Here is a 27525-nt window from a genome sequence, read left to right as displayed (position 1 = left end):
AAATAGCTGTGTCGTCATTAGAACCCTTGCAGTTGCTCTTGAGAAAATGCGCTCGGCTACACAGCCGGCAGTTCTGGAATCGATCTCACGGTACTTTGATGGCTACGTCACAGTGACCTAGCCTCGGTGCCGTCTCAAGTCGGACAAAAAGTCTAACCAGAATTCACTGTTTCAAGTCAGCCGCCTGCAGCCGGCTGCAGCGCTGCATGAAGTCAGTTCATGTCGAACGCACCTAATGTGTGTATGTTTGTGGAGTCTGTCTGGGTGTCCATAGTTCTGTTACTGCTCCCTTTGGAGGGGGGCGGGGGGGGGGGGCATGAGCTTCAGTGCCCAGGGGCCCTTTGGGGCTCTAATCTGGCCTTGTCTATATCTTTCTCTTTCTCTCTGTGCCCCTAACCCCACAGATATAGAGAACATTGTTGCTCTGCTCTAAATTTGACACACTTTAGCACCTTAAGATTAGTGAGACTTTGTACCTTTAGTATAGGTAAAAGTAAATTCCTTGTCTATGCAAACTTTCATGGCAACTAAAACCCAGTCTGATTCTGATTCTGAAAAGCGTCATGTTTGATGGTTTTCATTGCACTCAGGTGTAAAAATTGTGTGAGAAAAAGTGAGAACACGCTGTACTTCTGTACTGTACTCTGTACAGTTCTTGCCCAAACTTGTCTACTTTCACTTCAGACACCGTCCCCTTTCCTTAGTCATCTGCTTGGTTTAGACTGTGCGGTGTGGATATACGTAAGTTAAGAGTTGATTGAAAATGTAATTAATTGTTAGCCAGAATAACCAATTAATAGCCTAAAAACTGCAATAATACAATATCAACACAGTGCAAGATGTTTGATCTTAAGTAGCCTTTAGATTAAGATGTGTTATTCATTCCAAGTACATGGCTACGTATGTTAGCTTGGCACCATGTTAACATGTCTTATGTTATATATTTGGGCAAGTTTAATATATATTTATAGACCTTACTCCGTTCTCTCCAGGAGTATTGAGAGGAGAAGGACACTAAGTTGAGGAGTAACAATGGCTTCATGTTCTATGCAGTATATTTCAGTAAAAAGACAAGGAAACAGAGAAGGGGAGGAGTAACAACAATGGCCTCAGGGAAGCAGTCTTCATTTCAGTGTTTCAGTAAGAAAACATGTTAATTCACTAACAGGAAGGGGATCATGTTTTCATTGCACCATCTCAGGTGTAAAAATAAATAATGTACCGGTATTTGCTGCCATCTGATAAAGAACACACTGTAGTTCATTGCCAGTTTTATTTACTTTCAGTACATTTATAACATGAAAAAGATGAGTGTTTTCTGTCTTCTCTTCACTGTCTCGCTCTTTTTCTCTCTGTTTCTCGTTTTTCTTGTTGGAGCCAGCTTAGTCAAGGTTTCAAAAGGAGGGACGCTCAGTCTTTTTTTAATCAAGTACACATGGTTTATTTATCTTAATACATGGTTTACAAATTAATGGGCAAACCACATGAAAGCCTTGCATAGAGTGCACAGAGCAATAGACAAAAAACTTTCATACACTCAAGGAAATCGCCTCCACCTAATCATGAGTAGACAGAAACACATTCTGTCTGTAACAAATACCTAACACTGTCACTGCATGTCTGTTCCATTTTTGGAGCTCATGAGTTAATTATTTCTCTTTTATCAGTCATATTAAAGACCGACGAGTGCTTGTTATTTTCCATCCTGTGGTTACTGGGTTTATCCAGTAATCTGGTTTACCTAAAGACATTTCAGACAGTTTTTCGCTCTAACACTCTCTTTTTCTGCCCCTTTCTGTCTTTCTCCCTCTTTGTCTCTTCCCATCCCTCTCTCTGACAGGTGACTCCCGCCATCTCTCAGAGCTGAGGATTGTGCTGCTGGGGGGAAGACGTGCAGAGAAGAGTTCATCAGGAAACACCATCCTGGGCAGAGAGGAGTTTGACCTGAGGACAGCTGCTCAGTGTGTGAAGAGACAGGGAGAAGTAGCAGGGAGGCAGGTCACTGTGGTTGACACTCCAGGATGGCGGTGGAATCTCCCTGTAGAGAGGACTACTGAGCTGGTTAAACAAGAGATAGTACACAGTGTGCCTCTGTGTCCTCCAGGACCACATACTCTCCTCCTGGTTATAGACTTGAGTGACTCATTCAGAGAGGACGAGAGAAGATCAGTAGAGGGACACCTGCAGCTTCTCAGTAAGAGAGTCTGGAGTCACACTATAGTGCTGTTCACTCGTGGGGACCGTCTGGGAGACACAACCATTGAGCAGCACATTGAGACAGAAGGGAAAGCCCTCCAGTGGCTTGTTGAGAAATGTGGGAACAGGTATCATGTCCTCAACAATGAGAACAGGGATGATGACACTCAGGTCACTGAGCTGTTGGACAAGGTGGAGGAGATGGTGGCAGGAAACAGAGGAGGTCACTATGAGATGGACAGAGAGATCCTGGAGAAGATGGAGGAGAGGAGGAGGGCAGAGGAAGAGGGAGCACAACAGAGGCGGATGAAGGTGCAGGAACAGAGAGAGACTCTCAGATCACTAATGAGTGAGTTTATTTCAGTGTCCACCCAGAGTTCTGGTGTTATTAAGCTATGTGATACAGTATGCTGGATATTTTGAGACAGGTGATAGTATGAGAAAACATCAGTTTATTTATTGTTGAACAATAATGTGCATACAGCATGTATATTTCGTAAATTGTAGATTGAAGCACATGTATGAATAGAGAACATTTCTGCAACTCACAATATTACAATGACATATAGATGGTTCACTTAACACAAACTTTACACTCCAATGACTGGGAACTTCACAAAGGAAATGCAGTCTCTCTTTTGCCTTCAACTTTCTGTTTCTCCATCTCACTTCATCTCTCATTTATCCATCGTTTCCACCCTCCCTTTCTCTCTCTCCCTCTATGACAGGTGACTCCCTCCATCTCTCAGAGCTGAGGATTGTGCTTCTGGGGGGGAGAAGTGCAGGGAAGAGTTCATCAGGAAACACCATCCTGGGCAGAGAGGAGTATGATCTGAGGACAACTGCTCAGTGTGTGAAGAGACAGGGAGAAATAGCAGGGAGGCAGGTGATTGTGGTCGACACTCCAGGATGGTGGCGCAAACTCCCTATAGAATGGACTACAGAGCTGGTTAAACAGAAGATAGTACACAGTATGTTTCTGTGTCCTCCAGGACCACATACTCTCCTCCTGGTTATAGACTTGAGTGACTCATTCAGAGAGGACGAGAGAAGATCAGTAGAGGGACACCTGCAGCTTCTCAGTGAGAGAGTCTGGAGTCACACTATAGTGCTGTTCACTCGTGGGGACTGTTTGGGAGACACAACCATTGAGCAGCACATTGAGACAGAAGGGAAGGTCCTCCAGTGGCTTGTTGAGAAATGTGGGAACAGGTATCATGTCCTCAACAATGAGAACAGGGGTGATGACAGTCGGGTCACTGAGCTGTTGGACAAGGTGGAGGAGATGGTGGCAGGAAACCGAGGAGGTCATTTTGAGATGGACAGACAGATCCTGGGGAAGATGGAAATATGGAGAAGAACAAAAGAAATGCGGGCGAAACAGAGGGAGGCTAAGGTGATGAAGCACAGAGAGACCCTCAGAACATTCATCAGTAAGTTATTTCTCTTGTAGTGGGGTGTGGTCATTTAAGAATTGATATTCAATATAAAAATAAAAAATATTTTGTCATCAGGTCACCACCTTTAATCCTACCTTTACATAACTGCAGAACACAGTGTATAACTAAATATATTTCTTTAATACTGTGCATATATCATCATATGTCAAAAACTGGAAATACAGTCGTTAAGCTCCCGTGCAATCTCTACACTACGTCCTCGTTATCAGTCCAGACTACTGACTACTAGACTACTGTTCATACGCTTCAGTTTTCAAATTGTATCTCGACTCGGGGTATCACTGGCACAGTTTTTTTTATTGGTGATCCCCGGCCACCAAATAATGTGGTTTTCGGGCCTCCACCAATAGGCAGTGTCTGAGTTGCGCTTTTTAGTTTTTTTCCCACCGGTCGCCATGATTCACCGTAAAGAACAATTGCATGCCAGGTTCATTACTAATATACTGGATTAACATTCATGAGGTGCTTTGCATTGACCATTTATGGTTAAAAATGGGCATGTTTAGGGCGGGGTACAATGCTGATTCACGTACGCACACTTGTGGGTAGTCTGTGATTTATAAAGGGAACATTGCTTACAGGTGTGCATACGCACGGTTTTATAAATCCGATTTTTATTTTTCGTAAGCCATTTTCGGCTTTTGGGGGCGTACGTACACTTACACTAGTAAGAATCCTACGCACAGTTTTATAAATGAGACCCCTGGGCTTAGGGACATAAATGAGCCACAGGAGATAGCCGGGTTTTCTTTTTTCTATGACAAAATCATATTTAAACTTTGGGCTTAATATCTTCTACATATTAGTGTTAATACTAATCAGTCAACAGCTGTGAATCTGGTTTTCAGTAATATAGCATATACAAGTAAAAAGGTGATTAAGAGGTTCATTTTAAATCCATAATCACTACCCATCTTCATAATTACAACAGTGTTATGTTAATTCCACTTCATAATGATTAGTATTCTAAAGGAATTAATTCATTTTTTAGAGTAGAGCAGATCAGATAACATGCGGAAACAAATTACATGAGTTAAAATGATACAATAAATACATTTGTGGGGATCAGATTGGCATCGTGTTGGAGGTTTGACTGTGTTACATTGCTGTCTATGCAACATGTTTGTCTGTAAATGATGAGACAGTGTGCTGTGTCATTCAGACCTGAAGTCATGGAGGGTGTGAAAGCATTTCACTATGTCTGCAACGATTTGTCCTACAACCTAGTACAGAAAGCAATGGTCTTCAACCCTGGTCATCAGGGCCCACTGGCCTACATGTTTTAGATGTTTCTACCAACACACCTGATTCAAATGATTGGGGTGTTATCAGTCTCTGCAGAATCATCTGAATCAGGTGTGTTGGAAGACTGAAACATCTAAAACATGCAGGGCAGTGAGACCTGAAGACCAGGGTTGAAGACCGCTGACATAAAGCATACAGTAGCTCTTATAGTCCCCTTAATACTCTACTCATTCCTATTACTGTCCCTCTCTGACAGGTGACTCCCTCCATCTCTGAGCTGAGGATTGTGCTGCTGGGGTGGAGAGGTTCAGGGAAGAGATCATCAGGAAACATCATCCTGGGCAGAGAGGAGTTTGATCTGAGGACAACTGCTCAGTGTGTGAAGAGACAGGGAGAAGTAGCAGGGAGGCAGGTCACTGTGGTCGACACTCCAGGATGGTGGAGGACTCTCCCTGTAGAGGAGACTACTGAGCTGGTTAAACAGGAGATAGTACGCAGCGTGTGTCTGTGTCCTCCAGGACCCCACACTCTCCTCTTGGTTATGGACTTGAATTTCTCATTCAAAGAGGAACACACAGACTCTGTAGAGGGACACCTGCAGCTTAGAGAGTCTGGAATCACACTATAGTGCTGTTCACTCGTGGGGACTGTCTGGGAGACACAACCATTGAGCAGCACATTGAGACAGAAGGGAAGGTCCTCCAGTGGCTTGTTGAGAAATGTGGGAACAGGTATCATGTCTTCAACAATGATAACAGCGGTGATGACACTCAGGTCACTGAGCTGTTGGACAAGGTGGAGGAGATGGTTGCAGCAAACAGTGGAGATGTGTTTCACCCTGAGATGGATGTCAGTAAAGAAATGAACTGGAGTTCTGAAGAGTATCAGATATCACCATTGCCTGTGACAAAAGTCAGGAGCATAGATGTTTACCCTCCAAGCAGTGAGTATCTCATTATTCACTGACTGTACTAACTGCTGCTCTGGTACATAACTAATTGTAAGTAATACCAATTCAACACCCATCATTTTAATACTCCATATGTTACATTTCAAATAAATACATATATATTTACAAAAATACATTTATTTAACACTTTTACTCAATGCAACATACAACATGCTCCATCACACATCTCACAAGATACTGTAACATTCACTAAGAGTCAGAGGCCTTGGGACGTGTACAATGTAGACTGTTCAGACAAACGGAGGTTGAGCACATACAGTACATGTATTTACCTCCCTGAGTCACCACCTTACCGCGGTGGAGGGGTTTGCGTGTCCTAATGATCCTGGAAGCTATGTTGTCGGGGGCTTTATGCCCCTGGTAGGGTCACCCAAGGCAAACAGGTTCCAGGCGAAGGATCAGACAAAGCGTGGCTCAAAAACTACCATGAAGAAAACTAACAATGGTTCTCAGTTGCCCCTGCCCGGAAGCGGGTCACCGGGGCCCCCCCCTGGAGCCAGGCCCGGGGGTGGGGCTCGATGGCGAGCGCCTGGTGGCCGGGCCTTTTCCCATGGGGCCCGGTCGGGCACAGCCCGAAGAGACAACTTGGGACCCCCTTCCAGTGGGCTCACCATCCGCAGGAGGGGTCATGGGGGTCGGGTGCAGTGCGAGACGGGCGGCGGCCGAAGGCGGGGGCCTTGGCGGTCCAATCCTCGGCTGCAGAAGCTAGCTCTAGGGACGTGGAACGTCACCTCGCTGGCGGGAAAGGAGCCGGAGCTGGTGCGCGAGGTAGAGAAGTTCCGGCTAGATATAGTCGGCCTCGCCTCGACGCACAGCATCGGCTCCGGAACCAGTCTCCTTGAGAGGGGCTGGACTCTCTTCCACTCTGGAGTTGCCCTCGGTGAGAGGCGTCGAGCTGGGGTGGGAATACTTGTTTCCCCTCGGTTCGGCGCCTGTACGTTGGGGTTCACCCCGGTGGACGAGAGGGTAGCCTCCCTCCGCCTTCGGGTGGGGGGACGGGTCCTCACTGTTGTTTGTGCTTATGCACCAAATGGCAGTGCAGAGTACCCACCCTTTTTGGAGTCTCTGGGAGGGGTGCTGGAAAGCGCTCCTCCCGGAGATTCCCTCGTCCTCCTGGGGGACTTCAATGCTCATGTGGGCAATGACAGTGAGACCTGGAGGGGCGTGATTGGGAGGAACGGCCCCCCCAATCTGAACCCGAGCGGTGTTTTGTTGTTGGACTTCTGTGCTAGACACGGCTTGTCCATAACGAACACCATGTTCAAGCATAAGGGTGTTCATATGTGCACTTGGCACCAGGACACCCGAGGTCTCAGTTCGATGATAGACTTTGTAGTCATGTTGTCGGATCTGAGGCCGAATGTCTTGGACACTCGGGTGAGGAGAGGGGCGGAGCTGTCAACTGATCACCACCTGGTGGTGAGTTGGCTACGATGGTGGGGGAAGACGCCGGTCAGGCCTGGCAGGCCCAAACGTAATGTGAGGGTCTGCTGGGAACGGCTGGCAGAATCCCCTGTCAGAAGGAGCTTCAACTCCCACCTCCGGGAGAGCTTCGACCATGTCTCGGGGGAGGCCGGGGACATTGAGTCCGAATGGGCCATGTTCCGGGCCTCCATTGTTGAGGCGGCTGACCGGAGCTGCGGACGCAAGGCGGTCGGTGCATGTCGCGGCGGTAACCCTCGGACTCGGTGGTGGACGCCGGAGGTGAGGGAAGCCGTCAAGCTGAAGAAGGAGGCCTATCGGACTTTGTTGGCTGGTAGGACTCCAGAGGCAGCTGATGTGTACCGGCAGGCCAAGCGGAATGCGGCTTTGGCGGTCGCGGAGGCAAAAACCCGGGCGTGGGAGGAGTTTGGCAAGGCCATGGAGAATGACTTCCGAACGGCTTCGAAAAGGTTCTGGACCACCATCCGGCGACTCAGGAGGGGGAAGCAGTGCACTGTCAACGCTGTATATGGTGGGGATGGTGCGCTGCTGACCTCGATGGGGGACGTCCTGGATCGGTGGAAGGAATACTTTGAAGACCTCCTTAATCCCACCAACACGCGTTCCGACGTGGAGGCAGAGTCTGGGGACATTGGGGGGGGCCCTTCTATCTCTGGGGCTGAGGTCGCCGAGGTGGTTGAAAAGCTCCGCGGTGGCAAGGCCCCTGGGGTGGATGAGGTCCGCCCGGAGTTCCTTAAGGCTCTGGATGTTGTAGGGCTGTCTTGGTTGGCACGACTCTGCAACATCGCGTGGACATCAGGGACAGTGCCTCTGGACTGGCAGACCGGGGTGGTGGTTCCCCTCTTTAAAAAGGGGGACCGGAGGGTGTGCTCCAACTTTAGGGGGATCACACTCCTCAGCCTCCCTGGGATAGTCTATTCAGGGGTGCTGGAGAGGAGGGTCCGTCGGATTGTCGAACCTTGGATTCAGGAGGAGCAATGTGGTTTTCGTCCTGGCCGTGGAACTGTGGACCAGCTCTATACCCTCGGCAGGGTTCTGGAGGGTGCATGGGAGTTCGCCCAACCAGTCTACACATGTTTTGTGGATTTGGAAAAGGCGTTCGACCGTGTCCCTCGGGTGCTCATGTGGGGGGTGCTCCGGGAGTACGGGGTACCGGACTCCCTGATCGGGGCTGTTCGGTCCCTGTACGACCGGTGCCAGAGTTTGGTCCGCATTGCCGGTAGTAAGTCGAACTTGTTCCCGGTGAGGGTTGGACTCCGCCAGGGCTGCCCTTTGTCACCGATTCTGTTCATAACTTATATGGACAGAATTTCTAGGCGCAGCCAGGGCGTTGAGGGGGTCCGGTTTGGGGACCTCAGGATCGGGTCGCTGCTTTTTGCGGATGATGTGGTCCTGTTGGCTTCATCGGGCCGTGACCTCCAACTCTCACTGGAGCGGTTCGCAACCGAATGCGAAGCGGCTGGGATGGGAATCAGCACCTCCAAATCTGAGGCCATGGTTATCGACCGGAAAAAGGTGGAGTGCAATCTCCGGGTCGGGGAGGAGATCTTGTCCCAAGCGGAGGAGTTCAAGTATCTCGGGGTCTTGTTCACGAGTGAGGGAAGGATGGAGCGCGAGATCGACAGGCGGATCGGTGCGGCGTCCGCAGTGATGCGGGCTCTGCATCGGTCCGTTGTGGTGAAGAAGGAGCTGAGTCGAAAGGCGAAGCTCTCTATTTACCAGTCGATCTACGTTCCTACCCTCACCTATGGTCACGAATTGTGGGTAGTGACCGAAAGAACGAGATCGCGAATACAAGCGGCCAAAATGAGTTTTCTCCGCAGGGTGTCCGGGCTCTCCCTTAGAGATAGGGTGAGAAGCTCGGTCATCCGGGAGGGGCTCAGAGTAGAACCGCTGCTCCTCCGCGTCGAGAGGGGCCAGTTGAGGTGGCTCGGGCATCTGATAAGGATGCCTCCTGGACGCCTCCCTGGTGAGGTGTTCTGGGCACGTCCCACTGGGAAGAGGCCCCGGGGAAGACCCAGGACACGCTGGAGGGACTATGTCTCTCGGCTGGCCTGGGAACGCCTCGGGGTCCCCCAGGAAGAGCTGGTGGAAGTGGCCGGGGAGAGGAAAGTCTGGGCCTCCCTGCTTAGGTTGCTGCCCCCGCGACCCGACCCCCGGACAAGCGGAAGATGATGGATGGATGGAAATGGTACAAAATAACCATACCATACTTCATCATCACACTCGATTATTTATTACAAACAAAAACAACTGCCTCACATGAGACAACACTTAAGTTAAAAACAAAAGACTCCAAAAAGTTACGGCTGATGCCATGCCATCCGCGTGGTGACCTACTCACAGCTCAATACGGATCCGTAATGCCCTCCGACGAAAATTTCTAAATGAGCGAAAGCAATCAGTCTGAGTTTTACTATCCATATCTAACTTCGGTTTCGGCGTATCAACCTCGTTAAAGCTCGGTCGATATGTTAAAGCCTCAGTTTGATATTTCCTGGCATGACCTCACAGTTAGTAAGTCTTCACTAGTCATCCTAGATCAAGAATGCTAGCAAACACACCAGTGTAATTTTACAACAATAATTTTACAGCACGAGACATAAAACTTGAACAACAAATTGAATTGGTTACCTGCAGAATGGGTCATCAAATATATAATTAATTAGCATCGGCATGAATGTGGTCCGCTTAGACAAAATACACTCCGTTCCGTCAGACCGAAAATAGTAAATCAAATAAAAGTTAAACTACAATTCTAAATATCGCAAGAATGCGATTTATATGATGGCTTATATACAATACAACAACCAGACATTTAATTGACACGTGTAATACAAAAATATAGTATAAAAGTATACCGCGGTTGAAACGGTATAGCCAAATCTCTCCCGGTAGACACATTTCTACCGTCGCACGGTATATACAGTCATACCGCCCAGCCCTACTTCCCACGCAAAGGTTGTGATTTATAAAAAAACAAACTTGACGGGAGAATGTGCGGTCCTCCACGCAAACTCTGACCCATCCGTAGGCCTACATTTTGGAGACAGTGGGAATTGGCGACGCAGATGACCGTACTGTAGTCCGACTGAAGAAAGTAAATGTGGGAAGAACGATTACTTGTAATATTTATATATTTTGTTTTCCTCACACACATTTTTTTCACTCCATTTCATCATTATCATGAAGATTACATCCAGCAGTGTTATTTGCGCTTATACTGAGTGATAATTGTTCCATAAACACCTTGTACAATCCAACTCAAATTTTAAATCAAAATTCAGCGCTGTTTCACCATCCGATTGTCCACTACGGGAGTGCAGGAGGGGGAGATGCCCCGACTGCATGGAATACAGGATAATAACTCCTTACTAACCGAGAGTGAGGTCATGCCGGAAAATATCAAACTGAGGCTTTAACGTATCGACCGAGCGATAGCGAGATATTTCCCGGCATGACCGAACGGTCGAGCAGTCGCAGAGCCAGAGGGGTGGCTGGGGTGGCACTGGACCCCCCTGATATTGGACTGGCCACCCCAGTTGCCACCCCAAAAGTCATTCGCTATCCTTGGCAATTGGATGCTGATTGACATTTAATTTATCTTGTTCAAAGAAGCTTTTCTTTTGACATCTGGCAGCGCATTTTTTCAATCAAGGATATTTCCACAATTTACCAGTCAGTCACAAATCACTACGCCAGCGTCTGATACAGCGCCAGCGACGGAAGACAAGAGCTGTTTATTATATGGCATTTTAACTCTTTTCATTTTGTGAATGAAAATAAATGGTAATTGACCTATCGCTAAGCACCTCGAACGCAAACGGGCCAATGGCAGTTTAGTAACAGCTGCACTCGGACATCTTCAGTTTACAACTCCATAGAGTAGCATTAGGAAAAGGGATTCTTTTCTTGTTTTATCGGGTTTGTTGTAATTTAAGTGTAAAACAATGGTCAAATGATGTGCGTGGGGTAGATGCAACACTGATACGAGGTATCATGAGAGGATGGGCAATGGGGTATATTTTATCCCATTTCCCAAACCAAAACAAGACAGGGCCAAATGTCTCCAGTGGATAAAGCTGTGTGGCAGACCACACAGTCAACTCAACGTAACGAAGATAAACAAGGATGTCATCACATTATTGAAGAGCTTCTTAGGAGCGTTCTAAGAGCGTTCTAGAGCGCTCTAGAACGCTCTTAGAACGCAAGAAGATCTTAGCGTTAAGACCTTCTTAACGAATCTGGGAAACCCTGCCATTGACAGTACCGGCTTACTTTCACCACCGATGTTATGCTAGGCTTAGGCAAGTTATCTCTGGTTAAAACTAGCTAACGTTAACGTTATTAGCTACGTATAACGTTTGGCTAGCTATTCACTAGCTAGAAAGTTAGGACACTGCCCTGACAGGGACAGGGTAATGCTAGTAAATAAACTAATGAACTTAGGTTAACATCTCAGTGCCTATCCAGATTAGTTAAATTAACTGAAGGTAAATTAATGTAGCTAATCTAACCCTGCGGTGCATCAACAATACTGGTATTGCCAAGCATTGGATATCCACGATTCAGGATATCGTGAATGACCGTGAGATGAAGCTTCTCCCTCTTGCATTGAGATCTGTAAATTCTTGCCTCCAATTTAAGTTTGTCATCCACCATATCTACTTTCGAATTATGTATGTATCCCTCCATTCATTGCATAATGAAGTCCCTTTTGACGGCTAAAACTCTAGTCAGCTGCGATAGCTTGTCCGAGTTACCAACAGTAACTAAGGGGGGCGGGGCTTAGCGATAGGTCGAGCGGTACACCATGACACCCGGTAAGTGGGCAAAATACGGGAAGAAATATACAAAAGAATGGGAAAGTGAAAACGGAATTAAAGAATGGATAGAACGTGTGGCTGGGGATGATACCAAAGCTTTTTTTCGGTACTGCAAAAGCGAGATTTGCGCGCACCACAGTGATCTCCAAAACCACAGCAATCGGAGAAACACTTTCGAAATGCTGCTCCGTTTGCCAGTTGTCGAGTGCGTACATTGTTTGACAGTGGCATAACCACAGTTAGCCAAGCTTAAAATGGCAGCGCACATTGCTTGCCATTCAAGCATTTTGACCATGGATCACCTGGGAGAGCTTGTTGATGAAATTGCACAGAAAATGCTCTGCACTCATACAACACATAATCGGCCCAGACATGCAGCACCAAGTACCGACGTGGGCATGCAAAAACAGCTTGCTGTTGTAATACGATACTACAGCCAAACACAGCAGCGCATTGTGTCTACTTTTGCTGGTATCAAAAATGTAGACGGCGGAGATGCCAATTCAATAACAGACGCATTGCTGAATTTTTTGCAAGAATGCAAGCTGTGTCCAAAACGATGCATTGGGCTCGCAACCGACGGGTGCAATACTATGTGCGGCAAGAACCATTCACTTCTCACAAAACTTCGAGAGCACAACTCCAACGTTGTGTTTGTGAAATGTGTGTGTCACTCGATTCAGCTGTGCTCCTCATATGCAATGCGTGTGTTGCCGAGAAATGTAGAATACCAGATTTCGCAAACTTATACGTGGTTTTCAGTACTCTCCGCCAGCAAAACTACAAGCAACTCTATGAAACGATTAACGTTGGAGAAGCTCCACTAAAAATACTCCAACTTTCAGACAAGGTGGCTAGCTGTCAGCGCGTGCCTGAATTGGGTGCTCGACCAGAGAAGAGCTCAGATTGCACTTCCAGTTGGCAAAAGACAAGGACTGAAGCTACAGTGTGGAGATTGTCTTTCAGATGTACTCAGATCCAGTCAACAAACTTTACTTACTGTTCCTTCAGCCCATCGTCCAAGAGGCAAACCAAGTGAACAAGATGTTAACGATGGAAAACACAAATCCATGCAGGCTTTTCCACAAACTCATCATGTTCTATCTGAGCCTGCTACGAAGAGTCACAAAAATCAGCACCGTGGTCGTGGATAGCCTTTGACGGGGCCATTGAAACCAACCAGCTGCCTCTCTCCGCTGTTGATTATGGAATTCGGTTCCAGATGTAGCTGGAGAACGCAAATCTACGCACAGCAGCAGCAGAGAACCTCAAACAACGTTGCAAAGAATACCTGCTTGAATTTGCGAAGCAAATGAAACGTCTGCCTACCAACATGCAGCAACTCCAGTCTCTCGGGGCCTTGAGTCCATCTACGGTGCTCAGTGTTCAGAAAAAACCCCAACTAGCATCTCTGTAATTTCTCCACCTGTACACAGGAAACCCCGGCAAGCTTGATCAACAGTGGGAGAATACAGAAGACTGCAAAACCGAACAGTTCTGGATTGAAGTGAAAAATCACATGGATGCTGCCGGTGACAAGGACTTTGCTGAGCTTGGATCGTTTGCCGTCTCACTTCTGGCATTGCCATTTAGCAATGCAGCTGTGGAATGCACATTCTCGGAGATTAATTTGATCAAAACCTAATTGCGCAATCGAATGAAAGACTTCTGGAGAACATCCTTCGCATTTGGGCCTTCATGCAGAGGCATGGAATCTGCTGCCACCAGTTGGAGCCAACCAGAGAGATGCTGGCCTTGTTCAGTACAGACATGTATGACAAGGGCCAAGAGGGCGAGGGATCTCAAAGCGTCTAAACAAAAGACATTGGAAATTGTAAATAGTTCCATTTCAAGGAGTTTTTCTCTTTTTTTTTCTTGACATGATAAGGTGTTTCAGTTGAAATAAGGTATTGCATTAACTGCAGTAAATGCATATGAAGTAAAAACAGTACATTCATGTTGTCCAGGCAGGGAGGAAGAGGGAAAAGGGAAGAAAAAGACAAAGCAACAGGTTAGTTTGTCCGTCAGTGAATTGTTCTACACGTTCACAGAGCTATATTTTATTTATGATAATATACTGTGTCTAATTACACAAGGCCATTTTAGGACATAGGTGAAAGAACTGTTTAGGGAAAACAGATTGTAATGCTAGCATACTAAACATTTGGTGGTACTTTGTAGATATTAAAATACATTTGGCAATGATAGCAATGCTGTTGGACTGTAAAAGCAGTGTATATGGTTTTGCAGGGGCATATTTTGAGTTCTGATATTGGGCTGGTTTTTGGCCTGGTTTTATTGGCCATTGGGCTGGTTTTATCACACATACCTGGCAACCCTGTACAAGAGAGACAACATGTTTAGTTTCATAAACTATACTTGGTTGCCACGCTCACCCACTGTGTAGCTCCTTGTTCCTCTCTGCTGCTCTGGTTTTATAGACCGGCGTGCTGACTGCTGATAGGGAACAGCAGCACAGCTCATCAACGGAGCATGTGGTGGGAAATCATGTGAAAACTCCCCCCACAACTAGGGGTACACCGATCGGATAACGGCCCGATATTGACAAAATAGCTGGATCAGGATCGGAAAAATTAACAGATCCACTGGTCGATGCATCCATTTATTTGTTAGTTTTTTTCGCAGCACATCCTATGTCATTTGTCAGCAGCATGAGTTAACAGTTAACCGAACCTTTAGATGCGTGAGTTCTAAGTATTTCCGACGGTCCCCACAGCTAGCATAATAATCGTGGCAATGCTACTAGCATGCTAGTGTTACCTGTTAGCCTTCTCATTAATACATTATGAAGCCATACAGCGTTTGTCGCATAGTTTTTGTCTATCGGAAAATATTCAGTTGGAATTTTCGAAATCACATATATGCGACGTTACGCTGTGAGACCCGCATTCGAACGATCACATAGGCTATGTGCGACGCTACTCCTTAACGGGTTAATCTAGCTCCGGACGTCACGTGACTTTACTGTTTACGTCGCCATTTTGGCAGGATAGTAGTGGCCAGAGCCTGTTTAAGGAGAGCCTGGCCACTCTCTATTAAGCCCCATTGTACCGAATTTTGTTGCAGTTTTACCAGAGTTCCACTGGGTAGGCCTGTCGTGATAGTCAATATATTGACTTATCGCACGGTATATGGAAACTAGAGAGGGTACAATTTCTGGGGAAATTGTAGGGTGTGCTTGCTTTCGTCGGTTGCACAGGGGTCCGTTTTTGAATGACATTTTTACAACTGATATTTCTGTATATTTTATATAAAAATGCAAACTTATTATTTATAAATGATATAATGATATTATAACTGATATAAAGATTACATATATTTAAAAGCTTCTTTTTTGCTGCTCATTTACAACTGAAAATACGAGTGAAGTGTAGAATGAAATAGATGTCTTCTCATTTCCCCTGCAAGAGGCAGCCTCATCGTTGAATCAAAACGAATAAATATGGCAGACCGGTCTAAAAATTGACCTAATCTCTATGACTTAAACGTCATTTTAAGTTTTTCCCTTCTCATGATATTTTCAGGCATTTAGCCTACTCATTGCATTCATTCATTAATAAAGAACCCCCTTTGAAGATTATTCTACGATGTTACCCGGCAGTAGAAGATGGAATCGCGATTCAAACAGTACCATCTGCTAACTGAAAATATGCCCCCCAAAACGTAAATAAGCTTGACATTTATTTAGTGGAAAATCGCTCATTCATAAAAAGCTCACTGGTAGCGATCATTGTCAGTAACAACGCCAAGTGCGATATAGCCCTGTGTGGAGAAGCTGCCCCGGTAAATTGTACTACTACAGTACAGTACTAGACTACTGCTGTGTTCGTCTTGGTAGCGATTGCGTTGGTTGAATTGGATTTAACGTTCCGTTGTACGGTTTAGGCTGAAATTAATTATTTTCATGAACGGATGGACAACGTTTAGGCTGTGGCAATGAAGTTCAGGTTAGTAGTTAGATAGACTTTTGATTTAACCCTCGTGCTGCCTTCGGGTCACATGACCCAAAGGTTCACAACGAACCATCGTTGTGTTTACCCAATTTCACCCAATACAAAAACAAATAAAAATAATTTTCTTTTAACCATTGCAATGTGGGGGGTCTGAGACAGCCAGACAGTTAAAAGAAAATGCTTCACTTTGTTTTTGTATGAGGTAAATTTGTCGCAATACGACAGTGGGTCACAATGACTGATGGGTCAGAATGACCCGAAGATAACACAAGGGTTAAGTAAGGGGAGTGCCGAACATGTTCTGTTGCCGTTTGACTTTCTAAACAGCTGTGTAGATGTTTTTGTAGTGTCTCGCGTAGGCTACAGCGTTGCAGTGAGCTACACTGGTTTGAAACGACAGGTAATGATAATTTCACCCACAAATCGTTTACTTGTAATCTAATGTCATAATAAATCCTACAACGAAAACGTATTTGTGAGGAATGTTTATTTTAACGATTGAAAACAGATGCATCATAGACCACTGTTATGTGTTGCCCGGGCAACAGAGGCTAATGTCATGATGCTAATACTTCAGTGAAATAGTAAACTACTGTTTCCGAAAGTAGATGTACTTCCTTAATAATATCAGCTTATATTGTACATTACACATCACAATTGTGTGTCATATCACAAAGTAAAATTAGTAAATAGTTATCACCCTGGCCTCTTTGCTTGTGGCGTTTCTGCAGCTGCCTTGCAGTAAAGTAGTTAGCTTAGCTATCTCCCAGAAGTTAACGAGCTTCTAAACTAATGTTCTGCTAGAGGTAGTCACGCGAGTTTTCGTGACGTTAGTGACGTAGTGACGTTAGTAACGTCAGTGACTGTGGCTAGCAAATTAGCCACCGTTAGCTTCACTTTTCGCCACAAAAACTTAACCTAAGCCTAAACCATGCAACGGAACGTAAATCCCAATACAAGCAACTCAATCGGTACCAAGACGAAACTTTTGACACCTAGGTTGTCTATGTAGGCCAAATATTGACTGAGTTTTAGGGGGGCAAAAAGAACTAGAAAAGGCTGTTCCTGCGAAACAGCAGTGAGAATGCTGAAAACCTGAATGGGGATAGCTGACCATGCTAAAAAAGCTGAAAATAGTGAAAATTTAGTAGAAAGTTATAAGCTGAAGCTTCAAAGCAACCGAAAGGTATTTTTGAAAGGGGCTGGAGCAGCATTCCAACAATGATTTGAAAGGATTTACCATTACTTTTAAAGGGAGAATAATTTGCACAAAAACCTTAATATTTTAAAAAGTATAAAAGTGAGAAATGAGAAAATACCCGCAAGCTGAAATGAATTTCAAAAATGTGTGAGTGACACAAAAGAGGCAGTGTGGAAGCTGAACTGCATCATCTGCATCATCTTAACAAAGCTAAGAGCTAAAATAGCCTACAATGCGGGAGAAGCTGAAAGCTGAACTGTTAAACAGAAGAAGAAGTAGGCTAGCTAGTCGGAACAAGAATATTATAGTTTTAACAGCTGAAATTATAGTTGGGATAGTAATAGCAGTAGCAGATGTAGCCTACCATTGAGTGCTTTTACTCGGCTTTCTTAGTAGGATTCAATGTGTTGATGGAATGAAACATACAGCAGTAGAGCCGATACAGGAAGACACGGCGACACTTTGTTGCAGAAGGATGATGGTGCAAGTTTTGTCCGTGGAGCATACAACGATTAATAAAAAAGAATCATGTAGACGTGTTTATTGAGTAATCGCATAACTAATTACACATGTAAACGGAGTAATCGTATTATTGGCATAAACCGACAATTGCTAGTAATCGTGTTTCTCATGGTCAAGTAAACGTACCAATCACCTGTGTGAGAGACTGAGTGGTGCGTGTCTGTCGTTACGGTGATGGTGCAGCTATGATTGCTAATGCGCTGAGGGCAGAGAATAAGAGAAATGTAGCTAGAATCCACACCTCAAACAAGATAACCTAGACGCAAAACTGTACGTCCAATCCAAAATATAAGGATATTTTCCGAGACCCAAGACTCTGCCGAAACCAGAGATATTCTTTATATATCTGTGCAGTCAGAAATACGACTCTACCTGCAGTTTCAAAAACGTGTTCCTTTTGCTTTCCTGGTGCTTGTTTGTTTGGTTGCCACGGTGATGGCGCAGCTGTGATAGCTAACGAGCTAGGCAGAGAGAAAAACGAACATTTACCTAGCATCCACACCTCAAACAAGTTGACCTAGACGCAAAACTATACGTCCAATCCAAAATATAAGGATATTTTCCGAGACCCAAGACTCTGCCGAAACCAGAGATGTCCTTTATATGTCTGTGCGGTCAGAAATACGACTCTATCGGCAGTTTCAAAATCTTGTTCCTTCTTGCTTTCTCTGACTGATTTTACTCACCTCTCCATTGAAGTTAGTGAGAGAATTTGAAAGGCTGCTCTCGCTTCAAGGCTCATAGCTGAAAATCTGTAAATGTGAGCTCTTTAGTAGTTACATTGGCTGAAAGAGGACAATGTTTCCTACATTTTAAGGTATAACTTGTTTCTGTAAGTTAAACTATATGAACGTTAGAGGAATTTGTTTGACAAATTATTTGAATATCAGAAAAAGAGCAGCAAGCCACTCTGCTTGCTGCTCATTCATAAAAATCAAGAAGGAGCAATCATTTTAATGTATTTCAAACTGTCATAATTCAAAATTGGCTGAACATTTGAAAAAGCTGAATCATTTGGGAATAGCTGAATGTCTTGTGAACATTTTAAAGGTTGAATGGTGTCTCTAGCTGAAAGTAAGCTGAAGTAGTTACGTTTGAAAGAGGAGGAAGCTTTTTAATGATTTGAAAGGATTTACCATTACTTTTAATGGGAGAATAATTTGCACAAAAACCTTAATGTCTTAAAAAGTATAAAAGTGAGAAATACCAAAAGTCATAGCCATCATCTCCTGAAGGAGCTGAACGTTTTGATACAAAAGTTGTAGGAATCGGTTAAAGTATGCAGAACGAGTTAAAGGCCAAAAAACGGCGGAAGAACTGAGAAGTTGAAAAGCAATAGTGAGAATGCTTAACAGCATTCTCACAATAATAACAGCATTCTCACAATAATATATATGTGAGAGAACAAAGGTTGTGCCCTTGCCGAAGGCAAAGCACTAATTTTTGGTGACGCGATATATTGCAACTGATAATTTTTATTATAAAAAAAATGATTATATACATTTTTACATAAAAACGAATGTCACCAACATTTTAGTCGATCCCGTTGCCTCAGTCATCTTGTCAGCTTTCTGTGTCGAAAGCGTAGGCGGGACTAGCGTCTCCACACACACACACAGAGCGGACACCGACAGGTGAAGAGAAGGCGTGAACCCACTGTGTTATAAAGTGTTCCGTTTCGTGACATCTACAGCTAGTTGGGAAGAACAAGTAAAAATGGACTTGGTTTCAAAGCCGCAATCTTCAGCTCCGGTGTGGGAACATTTTGTCTTTAAGCCGAATGAGATGAGAGCCAATTAACGTGAACAAGCCGGTATGTCGACTTTGTTTAAAAACAGTGGAAACGAAAAGAGGCAACTAACCTAACACAGTGACGAACCGTGAGTACTATAGCTGGGCCTTCACCTCGGCCATCACCGCTGAGAAAAAAATCATAGCGGAAAAAAGCAACAATACGATTAATTGAAAGGGTTAAACAAGTGCAATCCTTTAATTAACGATGACAAGGATGTAAACAAATAGACCATAACGTCAATAACATTCTCCGCAAAAAGAAACATTCTCAACATTAACTTCAGAAAACTGGAGACCATTTAGGCTACCTAGTTGAAATTAAATAAACATACTCTAAAGCCAAAATCTGGAAATATAAAATTAGGTCACCCAGAATGTCACCCCATGACGCTGCTGACACAGACACCGAGGCTCATTTCATCACCATGGTCAGCGCTATGAAATCACGGCGCATTACAAATCATTCAGACATTGACAAATAAATTCATGAGCATCATCAATCTACAATACAATTTTAAAATCACAATACGCCAAAAGTTACACAAAGCTGGTAATACAAAGACTATGTTTTAAAGTTACAATGAAGCGCAAATGCCTCTCCTTGCGCTATTACGCATGGCGCAATAAATTAAAGTCACACTTTTAATTTATAGGTCCTACCTCCTTAATTCTCCACAGGGAAAGGGACAGACAAGTGAGCATGGGGGGAATAAAAACCCTCTAAAAACAAAAATCCAACCACACACTTCTGATACGTTTGATATATTGATTGATTTACTGATTACATATTGAATTAAAGGCAATTTGCGCTGGGACAACCTCCGCAATGAATACAAATTCCTGAATGTCCACTTAGCCAGTAATCTTAATCCCTTGAAATAATAAAGGTGATTTATAACACACCTATTTTACACGAAAACAAAGTCCATTCGTCGGTCTTTCTTTGTGAAGTGGACGATGGCGGCGTCATAAAGTTTGTCCTTTGATTTGAGCTCCAAAAGAAGTCCTTTCTCTATGGACATGAGTGCCAAAGCTCCCAGGCGATCCTGTCCAGTACTGTTCCTGACGTGCGTCTTGATGCGCTTCAGAGCCGAGAAAGACCGCTCCACGGAGGAGGTGGACACGGGGATGGTCAGCACCAGGCAGGTGAGGTGATACAGTTGCGGCATGCTCTCAGTCAGCTCTTTGAGAGTCAGAAAGCGCAGCAGGTCTGATGGGCTCCTTGCCTCAAAGTTTGTCATGTTGTACATGACCGTCAGTTCAGTTTTGAACCTGGAGAGGTCAAAATGCAGCCCGTAGTTTTCGGCGAGGCTCTTAAACTCAGAGTTGGGGACGTTTTCTCTGTATGAGGAAAACTTTTTGGGGTCCAGAAGGGCAAGGAACATGAGTTTTTCACGATCCTTGAACCTGTTCCTCAGCTGAGTGAGAATGTTGTCCAGGATTTCACAGTGTAGCTGCTGGTACGCTGCGCGCACATCTCCAACTCTCCGTGCCCTGCGCCCGCTGGGAACCCCGACTTCGAGTACAATGTCCTCATAGATGGAGTCAAATTTGGCCTTTTCTCTCTCTGTGGTGCTGCAAAAGTCCTCGATGGTGGACAAACAGAACTGCATGTCATACTCCTTATTCTGCAAGATCCCAAAGAGCACGTCGGAGTATGCGAACACGGAGTTGAATGTGGCGAGGAGAAAGTAGAACTCGAAGCTCGTCAGCAGTGCAATGTATCCATCAGCGCTGTGTACAGCATCATCATCAAAATCATTGTGGTTGTCAACAATGAATTCAAATAGCTCCAATAGTTCTTCTCTCCGCTCATACACAATGCAAACCAAACGTGATGAAAAGTTCCACCGTGTTGGAGTCACTTTGGGCAGTCTTCGCTGGCATATTTCATCCAGGAGTTTTGTGCGTTTGGCTGACTTTGAGAGAAAGGCTGCGAGGCCACTTAGGTGGGAGAATTTTTTTGCACTCTTTGATTTTAGCAGCACTTTGAGACATGACGAGGTTCAGAGAGTGCTCATAACAGGGAACGAAGAGAGCTTGTGGTATTTTTTGCTTTATTTTAGCTTGGACCCCATTCAGTCCAGAAGCCATGACTGCAGTACCATCGTAACACTGGGCAATTACCTTATTGGTGCAGGCACAGTCCGCCAGAAACTCCAAAACTTGACCAGCTATGGCTTCTGCGCGCTTATCACCACTGACATCACCAAACTAGAAAAAGCGCTCCTTCACACCACCGTCAGTGGTGTAACGCAGGACATATGACATCTGAGCGGTGTTACTTACATCAGTTGTCTCGTCTACCATAATGGAGACAAAAGGTGTGTTCCTCACCTCCTCCCTCATTGCTTCGGTCATTACATCTGCCACCGATTGAATCAGGTCATTCTGAATTTTGCTGGAGGTGCCGATGAAAACAGTGGCAGAATCCAGATGACAGCGCAGAGGGCTGTCATACCCCGCCAAAAACTCCAGAAACTCCAAGTAGTTCCCCTTGTTTTCGGAATCTTTACTCTCATCATGTCCTCGAAATGCCAGCTCTTGCTTTCCAAGAAATGTGACGACATCGATGAGACGTTTCAGGATCTCTCTGTTCTGCCTGACCTTGTTGTTGTGGGCCGTAGTATGATTACGGCGCTGCTCATCGAGCTGAAGATCAACTCTTGTGTCCCCAAAAGTTTTCAAACTGACCGTAGCTTGCAGGTGTGCCGCAGAATCTTGATGTCGGTGGGCTGACTTTGTCAGATTTGTAAGGCTGACAAATCTGCCGCTGACCCAGGTGGATGACTTTGACAGTTGTAAAAAGTAAACAACTCCAGCAGTACAGCTTGTTTGTTTTCTTACAGCCAGTCATCCATGGATATCTCTGATAATTGTCGGTCTTGAAATGCCTTTCCACTTTCTTAACCTTTTCTTTTAATTCCAGTTCTGGAGTTGGTCTTCCGTTTTTTATTATTTCAAGTTTTTCTGTTAAAGGCCGCCTTGAAAAAGGCGATGCTATCAAGCTAGCCACAACATCACTCTCGTCTTCTGCCATTTAACTCTCTCAACCGCTCTCACCACTGCAGAGATTCGGACTTCATGAAGGCCTACGATCTTTTGTTTTTTTCCCGCCCACTTGAAATCAAAGCGTGATTGGTCGATTTGCCCGTCACTCTTCACACCAAAACACATACTAGAAAAAGTTTTGGTTTGCTAATGTTGCTAATGCTCTGACATTCTGATTCCGCTTCGGATGCCATCAAGCGGGATCTCTGGTCGTAGTCAGTCCTTCACTAACCAATCAGCATTCGTTAGCAGAATGCTAGCGTGTTATGGGCAACAACGACTTACCCTGTAAAAAATAGAAAGGATATAAGTGCTCGTTCATTCAATTTTCGACCTATAATCCATGTTGAACATATAAAAACTACAATAAAATCTGATATTTCTCAACGACAATCAGGTGAAAGAGACAAATTTAGCCATATAGCCCCATAGACTCCCATTCATTCTGCACTCGACCACGATCACTCCCAGTGGAACTCTGGTGGAACTGCAACAAAATTGGGTACAATGGGGCTTAATAGGGAGTGGCCAGGCTCTCCTTAAACGGGCTCTGGTATGGGGCGTGTTTCAACCGAACCCGGAAAAAAATGCCTCTTCGCTCAATTGGATAGACCTACAACCAATCAGAGCAACGTAGTATGTTCTTTGTTGAAAACGAATTCAACCCAAGTGCTCTTTGGTGACGTGGTTGATTACGTTACTGTTGATCATCTGTCCATCATCGTATAAAGCCCGTCCTGACAATTTGATTGGTTCGAACAGCTCTTGTTCGGACATAGTTTTTCCCCAACTGAGCGACCCCAGACCCAACTTCCCGACCAAATTTTTTTGTGGGCGGGGCTAAGTTCGTCTGGCACCCAGGCTAATGTTCGTGTGCTACAAGTCAACAATACACCCTTTCACTGGATGGCTTGTAAACGACTTCTAAGTGTTTATATAATTTGTTTGCCGGTCAGATCGCTGCCCTACGCTCTGCTGCGATAAGAAGGCGTTACATTAGCCACAAACATAAGTTGTTCTAACAATTTCACTGAAGGGCATATGCATTTGCTACCTTGTTTGAAAGCTTAGGTCCTCTAGAATTCAGTCGTGTGATTAATTTTAGTACATGTATTTGAGATTCCCCCACAAAACCGACCAGCTAACATTGTTAGCAGTAGAACGTTAGCTTCTTGTTTATCTACTTGAGGCTCTAGTTTTTATATCAAGTCTCTGCTATTAGTCATCAACTGCAAATGTATGAGTGACAAATTACACAAATTGTGCTGTAATAATAAATAGTAACAACTTTTTCATCGAGGGTCTTTGGTACAAGCTTTATGCAACGTGTTAAAACTTACATGATATAGGGTGTGCACTAGTAATCTTCTCTCCTGTCTAATGGCAATTAGAAAGACGCATCTATTAAATAATTTGATTGCTGCGTTGTTTCAAAAGCTTTACATTACATTTAGATGCACTGCAGCAGTTGTTTTGCTCACAGCCATGCCCATACATTTGGTTATAATCTTGAATCTAATATCATAAATTGAGAACACTAAAACATACTAAAATATAGCTAGTTTATCTCTTATTACACACTTTATGTTGCAAGTGATACGAGCAGACAAAAGGAAACTTCAGTGGGTTTTTTTAATTCAGCGCCTTCAGCCAGGGACGCAGATCCTCAACTTTGGTTGGAGGTCGGTGCAAAGTAAATGTCGGCCCACAACACTCGGACCTCTTCTTTCCATGCTCAAAACAATGATAAGACAGGGTCAGATTATGTTTTCTCCAGCTGTTATGGCAGCCACGAACTGCACAGTTGACGCTGGCCATCTCTATTAGCCTTAAATTAGTACCTTCAGAGCCTGTTTAATATTAGACATTCTCTGGTACCGTTATAAACCAGGAAGTAACTAAACCGGAAATGAGATTACGTGGATGGCCGCGCCCATCGTGACTTCCGGAATAAGGTGAATAGTAGAGTTGTTGAGCTGCAGGAATTCTGCGTGCTCCTAGCATTGTGCTTTTGGATGTGCTTAATTACATTGGTGGTATTCAGTTGGCGTGGCAAGCGTGAAATATCTCCACACAGCTGACTCTTCGGCTTGCTCCATGTTGCTTTTAAGTTTAACTGTCCACTGGTTGGACACAAGCTGTACACCGCACGGTGCAATGCTTCAAGCTAAAAACTTCCATGGTTCACACACCAGCGACAACAAATAAGAATTCAATTAATTTTATTTTTTTACATGTTTACAATGTTTGGTAACTGTTTGATTACTGTTGTATGTTTGACCAATACACTATTTTGTTTCTACTGCTACATTTTATTTATTTTAATACGTGTGATTACATTCTATTTTCGAATTTTGAATGCACAATTGTTTTTTAAATAACAAATAAATAAGAATTCGGTACATTACATCTGTTATTTTGTCTTAGTTAGGAAAGTAATGTTTAGTTAGGAAAGTCTGGTGCCTTTAGTCTCTTCCACATGGTGGAAGAAAGGTATAAGCTGGGATGTATACAGTTTATTATTAATTTAACAACAGTATCGGATTGATATCGGGTATCGACAGATACACAAAGCCCAGGCATCAATATCGTATCGGGACTGAAAAAGTGGGATCGGTGCATCACTACCCACAACCTGTCTATGTGGAGCCTGGTGTTGCTGTCCCTGGTGCTGAGGACTCTGGGAAGGCCTTGACTCTGAGGATGTTACACTTCATCATACTTGACCTTGTTTGATTATTTGTATGTTGTTGTGCAGTGAGTGGAGACAGCAGAGCTGAGACAGACTGTGATTCTGGTTGGATATCTGAGGCTGGATCACTGCAGAGACCTGAGAGTAAGATGCCTGTCTGTCTGTTTCTCTGCCTGTCTGTCTAGATACTTTACCTGCTTACCTGCCTGTGTCTGTCTGTTTTTAGGTTTGCCTGTCTGTCCTTCAGTCAGTTTAATGTTCCATAGATGTGGTCCCTGAGTAGGAATCTAACCAGCCCAGTAGCTGGTCTAACCTGCTGTGTTTCTTTACAGGGAGTACATTTAAAATCCTGTTGAGGAATGCTAAACATAGGGACACCCCTATGTCCAGACCTCCTGACCACAGCTCAGGGATTAAACCCCAGAGATCTCCACACACCAGATTAAACCCTGAACCTGCACACTGCAGGGAACCACAAGGAAACTACCAGGTTATCTGCTCCGGTACAATTGTTGTTCTAAAGCATCAGGTATGTGAAAAGGTTACATAATACATTTTGATTATTTGAATGTCTCTTCTCTTTCCAGATCCTGACTTCTGTGATTCCTGTATTCACCTCACAACCTTCAGAGACTTCATACAGGTGACGGTTCAGTTCTATGGTATCAGAGGTATTCTAAGGGCCAATCCCAATACTACCCATTACCCCTACCCCTTACCCCTAGCCCTTACTTTTGCGCGTTCACGTGAGAGCTAGTGGTGTCCCAATACTCCTTTTGAGCTAGGGGTAGGGCTAAGACGAAGGGGTATACGCCCCTTAAAACCAAGTGAAAGCAAAAGCTTACTTGAAACCTAGGGCTATGTCAATATTGTGCGACCGAATCAATTTTTTATCATATAATTGATAAAAAAATATGACAGCCTTGTTTTGTGCTATACACAGTCCTGTACATTTTGCAATCATTTTCCTAATTGAAAAATTTCTAAAAATCGCTAGTTTGCTACGCTAATGTTACAGTGCTGATTTGCACAACAGTCCCGCATTTCTCTCACTAGCATGTCTACAGTTTTAAGTAAACTCCATTAGCAGATAATTTCATTTGATATCAGTGCATAACACTACTTGCTTTGGAGATATCGATACGTGCTAGATGACGTACCCGTAACCAAGTGGCGTCCCATTTCTTAAGGATATGTAGCCCTTACCCCTCAGTTTCGAGGGCCAAGTGCTAGGGGTAAGGGGTAGGGGTAAGGGGTAGTATTGGGATTCGGCCTAAATCTTCTCCATGAAGCTAATTACCACTGTTGTCCTGTGTCTCCCCAGGCTCCAGTGCCCCCATGCAGGTGTGTTCCAGTGCAAGTTGACAGGTCTGGCCTTTCAGATGGAGGGAGAGGGTGAGGTGCTATACAGAACTGTCCAATGGGACGAAGGTCTGCTGCACTCCACAGGCCAGACCCCTGCAGGACCCCTGTTCAACATCAGCTGTCCTCAGGGTTCTGTCTGTCAGCTACACCTCCCACACTGTGAGATTCTCTCTGGTGAGTTCCACACCTCTCACAACTCAGTAATACGGAAACACACTAGATCTAGTAATAACAACTGGACTAAACATCAATAATATTTCAATAACTGATCTACCCCTTTCAGACCATCATTGTATACTTTTTAATGTGTAAATTATCCTAACAAAAACCACAAAATAATTCTTAATCCAAAGAAGACATCTAGATGATAGAGCTATGTAGGATGGCCAACTTTGCAGCGGTGATCAAAAACTTGGAGGCAGTGATTCAAGGGTTTAGAGTCAATCCCCGCAGGTTTTATTCAATAAAATGAAAAAAAAAACTCTGGAACCCTAATTTCCCCTACCTACCCAACTTCCAAAATAACCAGACACTTTCAAAATATTTCCGCTAACTCAGGTCATTTCGGCATTTCCCATACTTGCTCGCCAGAGGTGTGGTCGGCTGTTCCCCTTAGTCCCCACTTGCCTCCACCTGCTCTGCGCTGCACTTTTATCCGCGCAGCCTCAACCATTCTGACCATTATCCCCCTCCTAAATCAATTAATCTTACTATACTACCTACTCCACCTAACTAAACATAAATACATTCCCTAAAATACTACCGACAGGTAAATACACATACCAT

At 44.5% G+C, this 27525-nt stretch overlaps 1 protein-coding gene across 1 annotated transcript in view; it reads left to right on the top strand.

The window, feature by feature from the left end:
* The window catches only part of LOC134024910 (uncharacterized), a 186515-nt gene that overhangs the window by 149762 nt on the left and 9228 nt on the right, over positions 1-27525 (top strand). The window contains 9 exon segments of the mRNA XM_062467658.1: positions 1841-2545; positions 2925-3629; positions 4238-4239; positions 5158-5503; positions 5506-5844; positions 25441-25518; positions 25707-25864; positions 25962-26017; positions 26699-26913. Of these exon segments, the coding sequence (XP_062323642.1) occupies positions 1841-2545; positions 2925-3629; positions 4238-4239; positions 5158-5503; positions 5506-5844; positions 25441-25518; positions 25707-25864; positions 25962-26017; positions 26699-26913 (2604 nt within the window).

Source organism: Osmerus eperlanus, chromosome 8 (genome assembly GCF_963692335.1).
Source record: "Osmerus eperlanus chromosome 8, fOsmEpe2.1, whole genome shotgun sequence".
Classification (NCBI taxonomy): domain Eukaryota; kingdom Metazoa; phylum Chordata; class Actinopteri; order Osmeriformes; family Osmeridae; genus Osmerus; species Osmerus eperlanus.
Note: the sequence above shows the minus strand (reverse complement) of the source record. Positions and strands in the feature narration are given on the sequence as shown.